Raw genomic sequence first — 18100 nt, forward strand, 5'->3', positions numbered from 1 at the left:
CGGCCCTGCCCTCCAGAGCCCGGATGTAGCCGGGCCACAAAAACAGACCCTTCGGCCCGACCATTCCATGCCAGCAACATTTCTTATAGAACATATCAAAACAGAGAATGCTGCAAATCTCAGCGGGTCAGGCAGCATCTGTGGAGAGAAAAACAGAGTTAATGTTTCGGGTCGATGACCCTTGGTCAGAACTGCCGAATGTTGGAAGAGAGCATATTCTTGAGCACTGAAAGGGAAAGAGGAAGAAATATAAACATAGAAAATAGGCACAGGAGTATGCCATTTGGCCCTTCGAGTCTGCACCATCATTCAATATGATCATGGCTGATCATTCACCTCAGTACCCCTTTCCTGCTTTCTCTCCATATCCCTTGATCCCCTGAAGAACAAATGGGAAGGTCTTTAATAGGGTGGAAGGCAGGAGAGATTAGAGAGACAAAAGGGATGATGGCTGAATTGAAATGGTAAAGACAGAAGTCAAAAAAGCTAATCTAGATAGGGTGTGAATGGTGCAGTAATGATCAGCTGTATTTGAAGACTGCCCTAGGTGGAGAAAGTGCATCCGGGAGGGCGGTGAGCTCTTCAAATCTTGACGCTGAGAGCGTGAAGAGATCAAGTGCAGGCAGCGGAAGAAACGTGTGGCAAACCTGTCCTACCCATCCCTTCCCTCAGCGAATGTCCCACCTGTGAGAGAGTCTGTGGCTCTCGTATTGGACTGTTCAGCCACCAAAGAACTCACTTCAGGAGTGGAAGCAAGTCTTCCTTGTTTCTGGGGGACTGCCTATGATGATGATTATAGACAAAGAAAAAAGAAAGAAAAAAACATAAGATGGGTTGGAGGTGGGTGAGCAGGAGGGAAAGGGAGCCAAAGGTGGCCAGAGATTATGCTCTGAAATTGTTGAACTCGATGTTGAGTCCAGAAGGCTTCTCGATTCTGAGGGACTGCCTATGATGAAAATTCCAAAACAAAAGATGAGATGCTGCTCCTCGAGCTTGCGTTGAGCTTCATTGGGACAGTAGAGGAGTCCGAGGACGGAGATATCAGAGTGGAGTGGAGAATGAAAGTGACAGGTGACCGGAAGCTCGGGGTCACACTTACGGACTGAACAGAGGTGTTCAGCAAAATGGTCACCCAATCTACGCTTGGTCTCCCCAATGTAGAGGAAACCACATCGTGAGCAGCGAATATAGTATACTAAGGTGAAAGAAGTACAAGTAAATCGCTGTTTCACCTGGAAGGAGTATTTGGGGCCCTGGATAGTGGGGAGGGAGGAGGTAAAAGGGCAGATGTTGCATCTCCGTCGGCAGTTTGCAAAGACATCGGCCGTCTCAATTTCTCTGCTCCCCTCACTCATTCCAACCTACCTCCCTCTGAACTTACAGCACTTCGCTCGCTCAGATCCAACCCCAACCTGCTGACAAGGGTGGCGCTGTTGTTTGGCAAACTGAACACTGCCTTGCAGAGACTGATCGCCAACTCTCTGACACCTCCCCCGGACCATGACCCCACCACTGGACATCAAGCCATTATTTCTCAGACCGTCACTGACCTCATCTCCTCTGGAGATCTTCCCTCCAGAGCCACCAACCTCATAGTTCCCCAACCCCGCACAGCCCGCTTCTACCTCCTTCCCAAGATCCACAAACAGGACTGCCCCGGTAGACCCATCGTTTCAGACTAATCTTGCCCCACAGAACATATTTTTTCCTATCTCAACTCTATTTTTTCTCCCCTTGTCCACTCTCTTCCCACCTACATCCACGACTCCTCCGACGCCTTCCGTCATTAACAGTTTCCTGGCCCCAACTGTCTCTTTCACCATGGACATCCAATCCCTCTATACTTCCATCCACCACGATGGCCTGAGGACGCTCCGCTTCTTCCTCGAGCAGAGGCCCAACCCGTCCCCATCCACCACCACCCTCCTCCGCCTGGCTGAACTTGTTCTCACATTGAACAACTTCTCCTTTAACTCCATTCATTTCCTCCAAATTAAAGTGTTGCTGTGCGAACCCGCATGGGTCCTAGCTATGCCTGCCTTTTCGTGGGATATGTGGAACTTTCTTTGTTCCAGTCCTACTCGGGTCCCCTCCCTCACCTCTTTTTCTGGTACATTGATGACTGTATCGGTGCCGTTTACTGCTCTCACCCTGAACTTGAAAATGTCATTCATTTTGTATCCAATATCCACCCTTCCCTCACCTTCACATGGTCCATCTCCGACTCTTCCCTTCCCTTCCTCGACTTCTCGGTCTCCATTTCTGGGGATAGGCTTTCGACCAGTATCCACTATAAGCCCATTGACTCCCACAGCTAACTGGTCGACACTTCCTCCCACCCCGCATCCTGTAAGGACTCCATTCCATTCTCCCAGTTTTTCTGTCTCCGTGGCATCTGCTCTGACGATGCCATCTTTCACATGAGTGCCTCTGACATTTCTTCCTATTTCCTCAACCGAGGATTCCCCTCTGCCGTGGTTAACATGGCCCTCGACCGTGTCAGTTTTATTTCCAGTACCTCTACTCTCATCCCTTCCCCACCCTCTCAGAACCACGACAGAATTCCCCTTGTTCTCACCTTTCACCCCACCAGCCTCCACGTTCAACGGATCATCCTGCGCCATTTCTGCCACCTCCAGCGTGATCCCACCATCAATCGCATCTTCCCCTCTGAGCGTTCCGAAGGGGCCGCTCCCTCCGCTACACCCTGGTCCATTCCAGTCACCCCCATCCACGGCACCTTCCCATGCAAGCACAGGAGATGCAACACCTGCCCTTTTATCTCCTCCCTCCCCATTATCCAAGGCCTCAAATACTCCTTCCAGTTGAAACAGCGATTTACTTGTACTTCTTTCAACTTAGTATACTGTATTCGCTGCTCACGATGTGGTCTCCTCGACATTGGGGAGACCAAGCGTAGATTGGGTGACCACTTTGCTGAACACCTCCGTTCAGTCCGTAAGTGTGAACCCGAGCTTCTGGTCGCCTGTCACTTTAATTCTTCACTCCACTCCCACTCTAATATCTCCATGCTTGGACTCCTTGTCTGTTCCAATCAAGGTCAAGGAACAGCACTTCATCTTTCGTTAAGGCGCGTTACAGCCTTCTGGACTCAACATAAGAGTTCAACAATTTTAGGGCATAACCCCTGGCCACGTTTGGCTCCCTTTCCCTCCCCCTCCCCCAAACCCTATCTTGTATTTTTTTTTCTTCTTTTTTTTTTCCTCTTTGGCTATAATGGCAGCTGGTCATTACTGCACCATTCACACCCTATCTAGATGAACCATTTCAATTCGGCAAAGATCCCTTTTGTCTCTCTAATCTCTCCTGCCTTCCACCCTATCACAGACCTTCCCTTTTGTTCTTCCCCTCCCCCTTTCAGTGCTTAAGAATGTGCTCTTTTCAAACATTCGCCAGTTCTGACGAAGGGTCGTCAACCCGAAACATTAACTCTTTTTTTTCTCTCCACAGATGCTGCCTGACCCATTGAGATTTCCAGCATTCTCTGTTTTTATTTCAGATTCCAGCATCCGCAATATTTTGCTTTTGTGCCAGGTCTCGTTGGCGATGCCTGGATTAGGGAGGGGTAAAATCTCAAGAAGCTCGACACCATCCAAGGCAAAGCAGCCTGCTTGATTGGCACCCCATTCATCCACCACTTTCAACATTCACTCCCTCCACCAACGGCGCACCGTGGCTGCAGTGTGTACCATCTGCAAGATGCATTGTAGCAACTCGCCAAGGCTCCTTCCACAGCACTTCCCAAACCCACGCCTAGAAGGACAAGAGCAACAGGTATATGGGAACACCATCACCTCCCAGGTTCCCCTCCAAGTCACACACCATCCTAACTTGCAAATATATCACTGTTCCTTCATCATCGCTGGTTCAAAATCCTGGAACTCCCTAACAGCACAATAGGAATACCTTCACCATGCAGTCTGCAGCAGCTCACCACCACCTTCTCAAGGGCAATTAGGGATGGGCAATAAATACTGGCCTTGCCAGTGACGCCCACATCCCATAAAAAATTGTTCAATAACAACTTGTATTTATATAGTGCCTTTAACATCCCAAGGCGCTTCACAGGAGTATTATGCGATAAAAAGTAGAAATTAGCGCAGGTGACCAAAAGCTTGCTCAAAGGGTAAGCCATATAGGACCGAGATGAGGAGAAACTTTTTCACCCAGAGAGTGGTGAACCTGTGGAATTCTCTACCACAGAAAGTTGTTGAGTCCAGTTCGTTGGATATATTCAAGAGGGAGTTAGATGTGGCCCTTACGGCTAAGGAGATCAAGGGGTACGGAGAGAAAGCAGGAATGGGGTACTGAAGTTGCATGATCAGCCATGATCATATTGAATGGCAGTGCAGGCTCGAATGGCCTGCTCCTGCACCTATTTTCTATGTTTCTGTGTTTTAAGGAGCGTCTTGAAGGAGGAGAGGTAGCGAGACGGACAGGTTTAAGCAGGGAGTTCCAGCGCTGGAGGCCTATGCAACAGAAGGCGTGGCCACCAGTGGTTGAGATGCTCAGGAGGGCAAAATTAGAGGAGCGCAGACATCTCGGGGGGGGGGAGGGGGGGTGTTGTGGGGCTGGAGATTACAGAGATAGGGAGGGGCAAGGCCATAGAGGAATTTGAAAATAAGGATGAGAATTTTGAAATCGAGGTGTTGCTTAACCAGAAGCCAATGTAGGTCAGCGAGCACAGGGGTGATCGGTGAACAGGACTTGGTGCAAGTTAGGACACAGGCAGCTGAGTTTCGGATCACCTCAAGTTTACGTAGGATAGAATGTGTGAGGCCAGCCAGGAGTGCATTGGAATAAGCAAGTCTAGAGGTAACAAAGGCATGGATGAGGGCTTCAGCAGCAGATGAGCTGAGGCAAGGGCAGAGATGGGCGATGTTACGGAGGTGGAAATAGGCGGTTAGTTATGCTTTGGATATGTGGTCGAAAGCTCATTTCAGGGTCAAATATGACACCAAAGGTTGCGAACAGTCTGGTTCAACCTCAGACAGGAATTGGAGAGAGGGATAGAGTCAGTGGTTAGGGAACGGAGTTTGTGGCGGGGACCGAAAACAATGACTTCGGTCTTCCCAATATTCAATTGGAGAAAATTTCTGCTCATCCAGAACTAGATGTTGGACAAGCAGTCTGACAATTTAGACCTTGGAGGGGTCAAGAGAAGTGATAGTGAGGTACAGCTGAGTGTCATCAGCGTACATGTGGAAACTGACTCCGTGTTTCATACTTGATCGCCATCTAGCCATCCCTACTAAAGGCAGTATACTATATATGCATAATTTTGAAAAGAGTAGATGAGCAGAGAGACATTGGTGTCCATATAAATAGATCCTTAAAGGTGGCAGAGCAAGTTGATCAGATGGTTAACAAAGCACATGAGTTACTTGGGTTTATAAATTGCAGAATAGAATATAAAAGCAAAGAGATCATGCTGGAACTTTATAAATCACTGGTTAGGCCTCAGCTGAAGTACTGTGTACAATTCTGGGCACCACACTTCTGGAAAGATGTAAGGACCTTAGAAAGGGTGCAGAGAAGGTTTATCAGGATGTAACCAGTGATGGGGTACTTCTGTTATGAGGAGAGGTTGGAACGGTTAGAACAGAGACATAATAGAGATTTTCAAGATGATGAATAGTTTTGATAAAGTAGAGAGAGAAAAATTATTCCCTCTGGCGAGTGGGTCAATAACTAGAGGTCATAGATTCAAAATCATTGGCAAAAGATCTAGAAGGATGATGAGGAGAAATGCTTTCACTCAGTTGTCGGGATCTGGAATGCTCTACCTGAAAAGGTAGTGGAAACTGATTCCCATAAATAATTTTAAAAGGGAGTTGGACAGATATTTGAGGATGAGGCGCTTACAGGATTGCAGACAAAAAGCAGGGATATGGGACTAAGCATGACTGCTCTTTCAAACAGGCAGCACAGGCATGATCGGCCGAATGGTCTACTGTGCTGTAAGAATCTATGGAGTGGAAATTCGGTCATGCCTCATTTGAGGCGGTAATTCACTATTTGTAGCGCCTTGAAAAAGTTTGCATCTCCCGCCCAGAAATTTGTCAGAATCAGTCAAAGAGCTGACAGGCCGTTGCACACCAGAGCTGGGCGGGACCATAACGAAAATTTGACGGTAAATTTGGTGGACCCATTGTGCATGCGCAGAACTCCGAATCAGAACCCGGGAAAAGCAGTCTTAAAGGCATAGTAATGCACTCATTAAAGTTTTCAAAATCACTTGTTTTCAACCTGCACTGTTATGTCTGTCTGCCGCTGCAAGCTCGGAGGTTCACGCACCTGCTGTGTGCAAACATTGCACTGACTGTGACCTCTGAGGGAAGTGCTTCCTCTTTCCTTTAAGTAGCCACCAGTTAATGACACTGCAAGCCTGTACCCACTGTTTTTCCAGATGTTGTTCTTGGCGGCCAAACCGAATTTACCGACCGGGGCACAAGCATGGGTGTTGCACCAGGACTGACGTCACGATCGCACTGATCATTATCAGCCAGGCGCTATTGGTTTGCGCGCCCTGTGAGCCTCTAATGAATTTTCGGTCGAGATGCTAAAAGTTGCGCTACCGGTCAGTAGCCTCTTGCGCTCCCATAAACTCCTCCTCTGGCCGCTAACTTAGGCGTCAGACAACCGAAAATCCAGCCCATTGACTATGATTCTACTGGAACCCCCCACCACTGAGAACAAAGCTTTCCGACAGCCACTGTGTAGGCATCACACATTAGGAATGAATACTTACAAGGTCACAGAGATAATTGTTATTCAGCAAAAAAGTTTATTAATCATACAATGATAAGTACATTGCTCATTTCTCGTGATGCAGCTTATTCCGCAGGGAACTTCAAGAGCCGTTAAACACTTTGAATCTCTGGGCAGCTGCCAAATACATGAACAATGATCTGTTTAAAAAATTTGGTTTTACTTCAAAACTAGAGGACTCTTGTAAACCAGGTAACTGTAGCATCAATTATAAATGTTTGTAAAATCATCATTCTCATGCTACAAAAAAAATGTATTATAGTATTGGCACTTTCGACATTTGACAACCTCAGACATAAAACGTATGGGCATTCCTTAAAACCAGCAATTTTGGCAAACTACATCAGTACCTGAAATGCAAACAAAAAACATGGCAACTTCTATACTAATTTTTGCTTGGAGTACATCCTATACTCGGTTATGACAAAGAGCAATGCAAGAAAACATGGAATGTTTGCAACTCAAAACACCAAAGGGGGTAAAATATATGAAAACCATTTTTACAACAAAATTAAGCATGGATGTGCCCCACTCTGAGTTTATACTACCTTTTTGTGTCCTATGTAAAAATAATTTTGGAACTATTTTACTACTTTTATACAATCACTATATTTATGCAGGAAGAAAGACTATCACTTTATAATGCATGTTAGAACATTTTACAGTATTGTACAATACAAAAATAGCCAAGAAACATTAGATGTAAGTTTTCATCTTTTAGTGTATTTTATAGTCTAGTAATTGATAACTGTAGTGTCTGTGTGGTTTGTCTTTGCAATTATTAAACGGCACGGCGACACCTACTGTAGGTTTAACATGACCAGTTACTAATCATGTCAAAAGTATACTAATTTACAGTTAGAGAAAACTGCAGTTTCATTTTCAGAATGTGATTGCAATCTGTTCGTTCAACAAATAAGGCCTGAATGAAACTGGTAAAACAAAGTGAACTATTGCATGCAAAAGGAGCAGCTTTGACAGCAAAGTATTTTGAACATAATGACTGCAAGGCACATACATCATGTTATAATGTCAGACAACAAATTCCATTGAGATTAAGGATAAACTGCATTATATGTTCAGCAATGTTACACTATTGTCTGGTGAAAGTGATTAATGCATGTTTATACTTGGATTTTGGTTGGCAAAATCTCAGTACAAATACAAGTTGCGTACCAGCATCAATTAATGCTAATGAAAAACACACACACACCAATCACTACAGAAACTGCAGAAATTAAACTTAGTTAGGTATGTCATTTGCCTGCAAAGAATACACATACTATATAAATTCTGTAAGAAATGCTGGAAAAGCCAGCATAAACGTAGACTTAGATATTTGCATAAATGTCAATGTCCTAGGGAGCGGCATGTAATTCCAATTCAGTTGAATGGAATTAGCACTGTAAAAGTGATCATGTTCTAAAACCTACGTTTAACCTACAGAATGATAAAATAAAAAAGGGTGCTCTTATGGAGTTCCTGCTCTACATGAATTCCCTTTAAACTGACATAGCATGTAAGGCTCAAAATACAATATTCCTATAACTTTTCCTTATTTCAGTCTATTATAACTGTTGTTAGATTTTAGAAGAGAGAGCTCAGTCCTTGTCTCTTTATTTAACAAAGGTGCAACTAAACAAAATAGCGCTTCCGAGGCTCACATTGGCAGGTCAGTACTATTGTGTCTTGTTTTTCTCGCTGTTCCATCATCTCTTGGCAGTGCTTTCTGTAAGTTTGACATAGCAGCAGTCTTTTCTATGTCTATCATAGTATATAATTCTGTTCGCCTGGTTGGAGTTTGTGGAAGTGGAGTAGTGGGTGTTTTTGGAGTCTGTGGGTTATCTGAATCACTACCACCTTCCAAGTCAACCTGGATGTAGTTCAGCTGCCTATGTTCTAGACTTGGTCGCCTTATATCAAAATTAAAAACACTTGGAGAACAATCCAGTTGTCGTAAAAAATCAACCTTGTGTACGTTAGGCTGAACAGTTACATTCTCTGTATTGACATAGTTGTGCATTTGATCAAGGTTAGTGTGATAACCGTTCTGAGAAGGTGTCTTTGGTCCCAAACTATCTTCTTCATCTCTGCTTAGTTTGCGTACTTCCCATACTGGAGGCAAAGAAGGCAAGTTTTCATAATTCAAGAGTGCAGTCCTTCTCTGAGCAGAATTGTTGATATTCTGAGCATCTGAATTATTATTTGACGTTAGTCTACTCCGTCTGCCTCCTGAGGCAGTGGGGATTGACAGGCCATTGATATTTTCATACACTAGTTTGTTAGTAGAGGGTGCTTCCTTGCGCTCATCGCTGTCATAACCAGTGTCCCAATCAGTACAATTAGTGCCACTGCCAGCACTTGTCTGCTCACTTCCAGGGGGTTCCTGTCTCTCCTTTTCCATTAGCTGCATCTGCACAGGAGTTGGTCCCAAAACAAATTTAACCCCTTCGGGTTCAAAGACGACCTGGGGGTTTCTCTCTTCTGTAGAACAGCGATGATCTCCTAGTTCTCTGTTGACATCACCATTTAAGGGTCGGAGTTCCAATGATGTTTGCACAGTGGATCTGTTTTTCAGTTCTTCATGTACACCAGAAGTATTGACGTATGTGTGGACCTGTGAACAGGTGAAAAGTAAAAATATCATTATTGTAAAAAAAAATCTAAAAGTGCTTCCCAAGCCATAGAAAGAAAAATACACCAATAGTAGAGCAATAATGTCCTTGCTCATGATTCATGGTTTTTCAGGCATTATGGCTCATAACGTGTGGTCAGCAGCAAAGCAAAGGCGTTCGCCGCTGGCCCCGAAGTAAGCTTCCCACAAAGATCTCGCAATCTCTGTGGGGAGACGTTCAGCTTTTCTGACGTTCAGTTGAGATCAGTGTAAGTTAAGTGGGAATTCCGAGTGCGAGCTGAGACACCGACAAGCGGTCTAAGCAGTCAAACACAATGCAGAATTCTCACAGCAGAACCAGGAAGTGAATAGGCTACTTTTATTCTAACTTTTAAAAATGTTAGAGAGAGAAAAACAAAGATTAGGGTTCTCACATGGGGAAAAGGCAAACCTGGAATAAAGATGAACAAACTTTAAAAAAAATGTTTACGATTCTTAAAAATTGTAATTTTTATTAAAATTGATAAATTTGGCACTCCACAAAATTAAAGTTAGTTTTTCAGGGCCATAATGTTTTTTTTTTAAGCAGTCACTGCACTATTAAACCCCCGTTACATCTAATCCAAAAAGTTCTAACATTTAATGAGGTATTTAACAGCGATATTACCGCAGAAAAGCCCAGGTTTTCATCAGTTCCACTGATTTCTCTGGTTGCCGGCTATGGGGCGGAAGTCCACAGTGCAGCCAACGTCTCAGCAGTGAATGAATGACCACAAATTGAGAATCTCAGTGTTAGGATCCGCATGTGCTAAATCCTGAAGCTGTGGTCAATTTCAAAGGGGTAATAACAATGAATGCTATTCATTTGCTGTTATTACCTACTACAAATTCCTGTCCATTATATTTTCTCAACACAAAGTATGAGAGCACATCCTGTTTTTAGAAGCTTTCTACGTTACAAGGTTCTGCAGATGTAAATAATTTAATTGCAATGTACCCTATTTAAAAAAGTTAAGTTGAATCTTTAATATCCTGACTTTGACCCTTCAACAATGTTCGATAAAGGCAACATTGTTTTTGGAAGTGCTTGGCGCAAAATAAAATGTATCTCCTGGTGACATGCACCAAAAGGAACAAAAACCTTTATTTTTTGCAACTTAACTACAAAGTTATTTCAGGGTAAAATGTCAACAATTTTCTTACTTGTTCCTCTGATACTAATAGAGGGTGTGTTGATTCTTCATCCACTGAAGGCAGACGTGCACTGCCTACAGACGGATGTCGCGTTGAAGGATGAGAAGAGCCATCTCCAAATGATGGATACCTAGGATAGCCATTTGGTAAACTTGGTTGAACAAAACCTGGAGCTGAAAGGAATCAAACAAAAATTGCAGAGATATTTGTAAACCCAGCCAAATTACATTTTTACTGACATGAAACTCGATTAAAATTTTAAATGAACCCTGAAATATTTATATGCCGTGAAATACTTTTATATTGAAATGTGGTCTGCCACAACAAAACATCCCCTGTAACTTACAATATACATTAATGATTTGGACGAAGGAATTGAATGTAATATCTCCAAATTTGCAGATGACACTAAGCTGGGTGGCAGTGTGAACTGTGAGGAGGATGCTAAGAGGCTGCAGGGTGACATGGACAGGTTATGTGAGTGGGCAAATGTGAGGTTATCCACTTTGGTGGCAAAAACAGGAAGGCAGAATATTATCTGAATGGTGACAGATTAGGAAAAGGGGAGATGCAATGAGATCTGGGTGTCATGGTACATGTTATTGAAAGTTGGCATGCAGATACAGCAAGCGGTGAAGGAGGCGAATGGCATGTTGGCCTTCATAGCAAGAGGATTTGAGTATAGGAGCAGGGAGGTCTTACTGCAGTTGTACAGGGCCTTGGTGAGGCCACACCTTGAATATTGTGTACAGTTTTGGTCTCCTAATCTGAGGAAGGACATTCTTGCTATTGAGAGAGTGCAGCGAAGGTTCACCAGACTGATTCCCGGGATGGCAGGACTGACATATGAAGAAAGACTGGATCAACTAGGCTTATATTCACTGGAATTTAGAAGAATGAGGGGATCTCATAGAAACATATAAAATCCTGACGGGATTGTACAGGTTAGACGCAGGAAGAATGTTCCCGATGTTGGGGAATCCAGAACCAGGGGTCACAGTCTAAGGATAGGGGGTAAGCCATTTAGGACCGAGATGAGGAGAAACTTCTTCACTCAGAATTGTGAATCTGTGGAATTCTCTACCACAGAAAGTTGTTGAGGCCAGTTCATTAGATATATTCAAAAGGGAGTTAGATGTAGCCCTTACGGCTAAAGGGATCAAGAGGTATGGAGAGAAAGCAGGAATGGGGTACTAAAGCTGCACGATCAACCATGATGATATTGAATGGCAGTGCAGGCTCGAAGGGCCAAATGGCCTACTTCTGCAACTATTTTCTATGTTTGGCAGAAGAGCCGTAGAAATTCTGGAAAAATGGAAAACAGTGGTTTTCCAGGGTTTCAACGGCTGCTCCACTGAAATTAAAGTAGATGATTGAGAGAATCGCCATGGAAATTCACCGCCACTGTATCAGAAATTTGACTGCTTCAAGATTCAATTGATCATGCATTGCTGATAGTTTGATGAAACAGAAAGCAGCAAGTTCAAGTCTGGTTACAACAAATTTTAATCCTGACTCAGAATAGCTAATTTAAAAACTAATACCAAATGCTGTATCTGATAATTAAAATTGCGCGTGTTGACTTTAGAAAGCTGCAAAAGCAAACAATCTCTGTTTTATGGTCAGTTTTATTTTTGCATACTCATGCCCGCATTTAAACAAATTAGTATAGCCTGATTAATATTAAAATATTTATTTATATCAATCAAAAAATAAACTATGCCAGTAAGTTGTTTGGGTTTATAAACAAAGCATTAAAATTCATATCATTCTCATAAGAACATAAGAAATAGGAGCAGGAGTAGGCCATTTCGCCCATTGAGCCTGCTCCGCCATAATTTAGTAAGATCATGGCTGATCTGATCTGGACTCAGCTCCACTTCCCTGCCCGCACCCCTTAACCCTTCATTTTCTTATCACTCAAAAATCTGTCTATCTCCGCCTCAATGACCCAGCCTCCCCAGCTCTCTGGGCCAGAGAATTCCACAGATTTACAGCCCTCAGAAAAAATTTCTCCTCGTGTCAGTTTTAAATGGGCAGCCCCTTATTCTAAGACTATGTTCCCTAGTTTTAGTTTCTCTTCTGAGTGGAAATATCCTCTCTGCATCCACCTTGTCGAGCCCCTTCATTATCTTGTAAGTTTCAATAAGATCACCTCTCATTCTTCTGAACTCCAATGTGCATAGGTCCAACTTACTGAACCTATCCTCATAAGTAAACCCCCTCATCTCTGGAATCAACCTAGTAAACCTTCTCTGACCAGCCTCCAATGCAAGTATATCCTTCCTTAAATAAGGAGACCAAATCTGTACGCAGTACTCCAGGTGTGGCCTCACCAATACCCTGTACAGTTGCAGCAGGACTTCTCTGCTTTTAAACTCTATCCCCCTTGCAATAAAGGCCAACATTCCATTTGCCTTCCTGATTACTTGCTGTACCTGCATACTAACGTTTTGTGTTTCATGCACAAGGACCCCCAGGTACTGCAGCACTTTGCAATTTTTCTCTATTTAAATTATAATTTACTTTTCTATTATTTCTGCCAAAGTGGATAACCTCACATTTCCCACATTATACTCCATCTGCCAAATGCATTCAAAAAGAGAACCCTCAATTAATGGATTTTAGGTCACCGCTGCTCGTGTGGGGGAGGAAGAGGATGAATGTGTCGCGAGAGCGACTGTAACACAGACGAAGTGCATATCCCACGGCTATTCTTCCTTCCTGGGCCCCGATGTTGCAGATTGAAACACTGAAAGATCCAGTGATGGATTCCCACCAGACCAAGCTCTCCAAGATCTCACTGAATGAAACCATCGTTCACAGGAAGCAAGCTCTGTTTGATTGTTTGGGCCCCATAACCCATGACCCTGTATTACTGCTGTCTGAATAATGGGCTCTAGTCCGAAATAAAACTTACTACATTGATCACAGCGTCATAGTTTCTTGTCATAGAAACATTTAAAATTATGACGGGACTGGACAGGTTAGATGCAGGAAGAATGTTCCCGATGTTGGGGAAGTCCAGAACCAAGGGTCACAGTCTAAGGATAAGGGGTAAGCCATATAGGACCGAGATGAGGAGAAACTTTTTCACCCAGAGAGTGGTGAACCTGTGGAGTCCAGTTCGTTGGATATATTCAAGAGGGAGTTAGATGTGGCCCTTGCGGCTAAGGGGATCAGGGGGTAAGGAGAGAAAGCTGGAATGGAGTACTGAAGTTGTATGATCAACCATGATCATATCAAATGGCGGTGCAGGCTCGAAGGGCCAAATGACCTGCTCCTGCACCTATTTTCTATGTTTCTGTGTTTGCCCACTCACTTAGCCTGTCTATATCCCTTTGCAGATTTGTTGTGTCCTCCTCACAATTTGCTTTCCACCCATCTTTGTATCATCAGCAAACTTGGCTACATTACTCTCGGTCCCTTCATCCAAGTCATTAATATTGATTGTAAATAGTTGAGGACCCAGCACCCATCTCTGTGGCACCCCTCGAGTCATTGCTTGCCAACCGGAAAATAACCCATTTATCCCAACTCTGTTTTCTGTTCGTTAGCCAGTCCTCTATCCATGCTAATATATTACCCCCAATCATGTGAGCTTTTATCTTGTGCAGTAACCCTTTATGTGGCACCTTATCGAATGCCTTCTGGAAATCCAAATATACCACATCCACTGGTTCCCCCTTATCCACCCTGCTCGTTACATCCTCAAAGAACTCCAGAAAATTTGTCAAACATGATTCCCTTTCATAAAACGATGCTGACTCTGCTTGATTGAATCATGCTTTTCCAAATGTCCTGCTACTGCTTCCTTAATAATGGACTCCAGCATTTTCCCAACGACAGATGTTAGGCTAACTGTCTATAGTTTCCTGCTTTTTGTCTGCCAACTTAAAAAAAAAATAGGGGCGTTACATTTGCGGTTTTCCAATTTATCGGGACCGCTCCAGAATCCAGGGAACTTTGGTAGATTACAACCAATGCATCCACTATATCTGTAGCCACTTCTCTTAAGACCCTGGGATGTAAGGCATCAGGTCCAGGGGACTTGTCTGCCTTTAGTCCCATTATTTTACCTGGTACTACTTCATTAGTGATCTTGATTATATTAAGTTCCTCCCTACCTATAGCTCCTTGGTTATCCACTATTAGGATGTTTTTAGTGTCTTCTACCGTGAAGACCGATACAAAATATTTGTTCAACGTCTCTGCCATTTCCCTGTTCTCCATTATTAATTCCCCAGTCTCACCCTACAGGGGACCAACATTTACTTTAGCCACTCTTTTCCTTTTTATATATCTGTAGAAACTCTTACTATCTGTTTTTATATTTCGTGCTAGTTTACTTTTATAATCTATCCTCCCTCTCTTATCATTTTTTGAGTCGTTCTCTGCTGGCTTTTAAAAATGTCCCAATCCTCTGGCCTCCCACTAGCCTTGGCCACATTGTATGCCCCTTGTTTTCGATTTGATACCGTCGCTTATTTCCTTAGTTAGCCATGGATGGTTATCTCTTCTCTTACAGTCTTTCCTTCTCATTGGGATATATTTTTGTTTCGAGTTATGAAATATCTCCTTAAATGTCTGCCACTGCTCATCAACCGTCCCATTCTTTAGTCTATTTTCCCAGTCCACTTTAGCCAACTCTGCCCTCATACCTTTGTAGTCTCCTTTATTTAAGCTTAGGACCCTGGTTTGAGAACCAACTTTCTCACCCTCCAACTGAATTTGAAATTCAACCATATTATGGTCACTCATTCCTCGAGGATCTTTTACTATGAGAGCATTTATTAATCCTGCCTCATTACACAGTACCAGATCTAAGATCCCTGGTTGGTTCCGCAACATACTATTCAAGGAAACTATCCCAGATACACTCTATGAACTCCTCCTCAAGGCCACCCTGTCCAATTTGCTTTGTCCAATTAATATGAAAGTTAAAATCACCCATAATTATTGCTGTTCCTTTATTACAAGCCTCCATTATTTCTTGATTTATACTCCGTCCAACAGTGTAGCTACTGTTAGGGGGCCTATGGACTACGCCCACCAGTGACTTTTTTCCCCTTATTATTCCTTATCTCCACCCAAACTGATTCAACATCTTGATCCTCTGAGCCAATATCGTTTCTCACTAACACACTGATCCCATCCTTTATTAACAGTGCTACCCCACCTCCTTTTCCTTTCGGTCTGTCCTTCCGAATTGTCAAATACCCCTGAATATTTAGTTCTCAGTCCTGATCACCTTGCAACCATGTTACTGTAATGGCTATCACATCACACCCATTTGTATCTAGTTGTGCCGTCAATTCATCTATTTCGTTACGAATGCTTTGTGCGTTTAGACAAAGAGTTTTAAATTTGTTTTTTTACCATTTTTTCCTGCTTGTTTCCTCTGTCCTTCAAATCCACTTTCTACATTTTTGCTTTCTCAAATTTAAAGTGCTCCCCCATTCTTCTTATAATTTTAATCATATGCCATTAGATCAAGATTTACCTTACAATAGGACTTTTAGTAAATGGACCATTGTAGTTCAATTTAAAATTAATAAATTAGATAAGTAGTTGAGTAATCTCAATATAGAAGAGCACTGAAAGGACCCTGATACAGGCCAAAAGGGGAAATAAATAGCTTCTTATCAATGGGTGTTAAAACACTCCTCCTTTATACAAAAGTCAATAACTATAAACAGGATGACAAGCTGGGCAAACTTCTTGCAGCAAATACATAACACAACTATTGGGGGTCAGCACAGGCAAGTGTGAGGTCATCCATTTTGGACCAAAAAAGGATAGATCAGAGTATTATTTAAATATGAAAAGCTGGGAACAGCGGAGGTCTAAAGAGATTTAGGGGTTCATGTACACAGGTCACTAAAATGTCGTAGTCAGGTACAAAAATAAATCAGAAAGGCCTTTCCCGATCTGTCTGCAGCCTCTGACATGGTTGACTGCACTATCCTCCTCCAATGTCTCCCCTCCGTCGTCCAGCTGGGTGGGACTGCATTCGCCTAGTTCCATTCTTATCTATCCAGTCGTAGTCAGAGAATCACTTGAAATCGCTTCTCTTCCCGCTCCCGGATCATTACCTCTGATGTCCCCAAGGATCTACTTGACCTCCTCCTATTTCTCATCTGTATGCTGCCCCTTGGAGACATGATCCGAAAACACAGCGTCAGGTTCCACATGTATGCTGACGACACCCAGTTCTAACTCACCACCACTCCATTGTCTCTAAATTATCAGACTGCTTGTCCGGCATCCAGTACTGGATGAGCAGAAATTTCCTCCAACTAAATATTGGGAAGACCAAAGCCATTGTCTTCGATCCCTGCCACAAACTCCATTCCCTAGCCATCGACTCAATCCCTCTCTCCCTGGCAACTGTTGGAGGCTGAACCAGACTGTTCGCAAACTTGGTGTCCTATTTGACACCTGGATGAGCTTCCGAACACATATCTGCGCCATCACCAAGATCACCTACTTGCAACTCCGTAAAATCACCCGACTCCACCCTTGCCTCAGCTCATCTGCTGCTGATGCCCTCATCCATGCCTTTGTTACCTCTAGACTCGACTTTTCCAACACTGTCCTGGCTGGCCTTCAATCTTCCACCCTCCATAAAATTGAGCTCATCCAAAAACTCTGCTGCCCATATCCTAACTCATACCAGGTCCCATTCACCCATCACCCCTATGCTCGCTGATCTACATTGGCTCCCAGATTGGCAATGCCCCAATTTTAAAATTCTCATCCTTGTTTTCAAATCGCCTCTTCCTATCTCTAACCTCCTCCAGCCCGAAATCTCTGCTCTCTTCCAATTCTGGTGTCTAGATTGATTTCTGGGAAGAGAGGGTTGTTCTAAAAGGATAGATTGAGCCTATACCCTGGAGTTTATAATGAGAGGTGATCTCATTGGGGGAAAAAAAAAGGATTCTGGAGGGGTATTGACAGCATAAATACGGAGAGATTGTTTCCCCGGGCTGAAGAGTCGAGAACTAGGGGGCATAGTCTCAGGATAAGGGGTCGGCCTTTTAAGACTGAGAGGAATTTCTTCATTCAGAGGGTTGTGAATCTTTGGAATTCTCTGCCCCAAAGGGCTGTGGATGCTCAGTCATTGAGTATATTCAAGGCTGAGATAGATAGATTTTTGGGCTCTAGGGGAATCAAGGGATATGGAGATCGGGCAGGACTGTGGAGTTGAGGTCAAAGATCAGCCATGATCTTATTGCATGGTGGAGCAGGCTCGAGGGGCCGTATGGTCTACTCCTGCTCCTAATTCTTATGTTCTCTTGGGCATTCCCTATTTTAATTGCTCCACCATTGGCAGACATGCTTTCAGCTGCCCAGGCCCTAAACTCTGGAATTCCCTCCCTAAATCTCTCCGCCTTTCTACTTTTCTCTCCTCCTTTAAGACACTCCTTAAAACCTATCTCTTTAACCAAGCTTTTGATCATCTGTCCTAATATCTCATGTGGCTCGGTGTCAAATTTT

General features: G+C 43.5%; 1 protein-coding gene across 5 annotated transcripts in view; it reads right to left on the minus strand.

Moving 5' to 3' along the window:
- Positions 1-6795: 6795 nt before the first annotated feature.
- frs2a (fibroblast growth factor receptor substrate 2a) overlaps positions 6796-18100 on the minus strand; it is a 107759-nt gene continuing 96454 nt past the window's right edge. For all 5 annotated transcript variants that reach the window (XM_070900221.1, XM_070900222.1, XM_070900223.1 and 2 more), the window contains 2 exons: positions 10610-10773; positions 6796-9409 (listed from right to left, as the gene is read on the minus strand). In XM_070900221.1, coding sequence (XP_070756322.1) covers positions 8453-9409; positions 10610-10773 — 1121 coding nt within the window. In that variant the 3' untranslated portion in view covers positions 6796-8452. The remainder of the gene's footprint in view (positions 9410-10609; positions 10774-18100) is intronic.

Source organism: Pristiophorus japonicus, chromosome 15 (genome assembly GCF_044704955.1).
Source record: "Pristiophorus japonicus isolate sPriJap1 chromosome 15, sPriJap1.hap1, whole genome shotgun sequence".
In the NCBI taxonomy this organism is placed as follows: Eukaryota; Metazoa; Chordata; class Chondrichthyes; family Pristiophoridae; genus Pristiophorus; species Pristiophorus japonicus.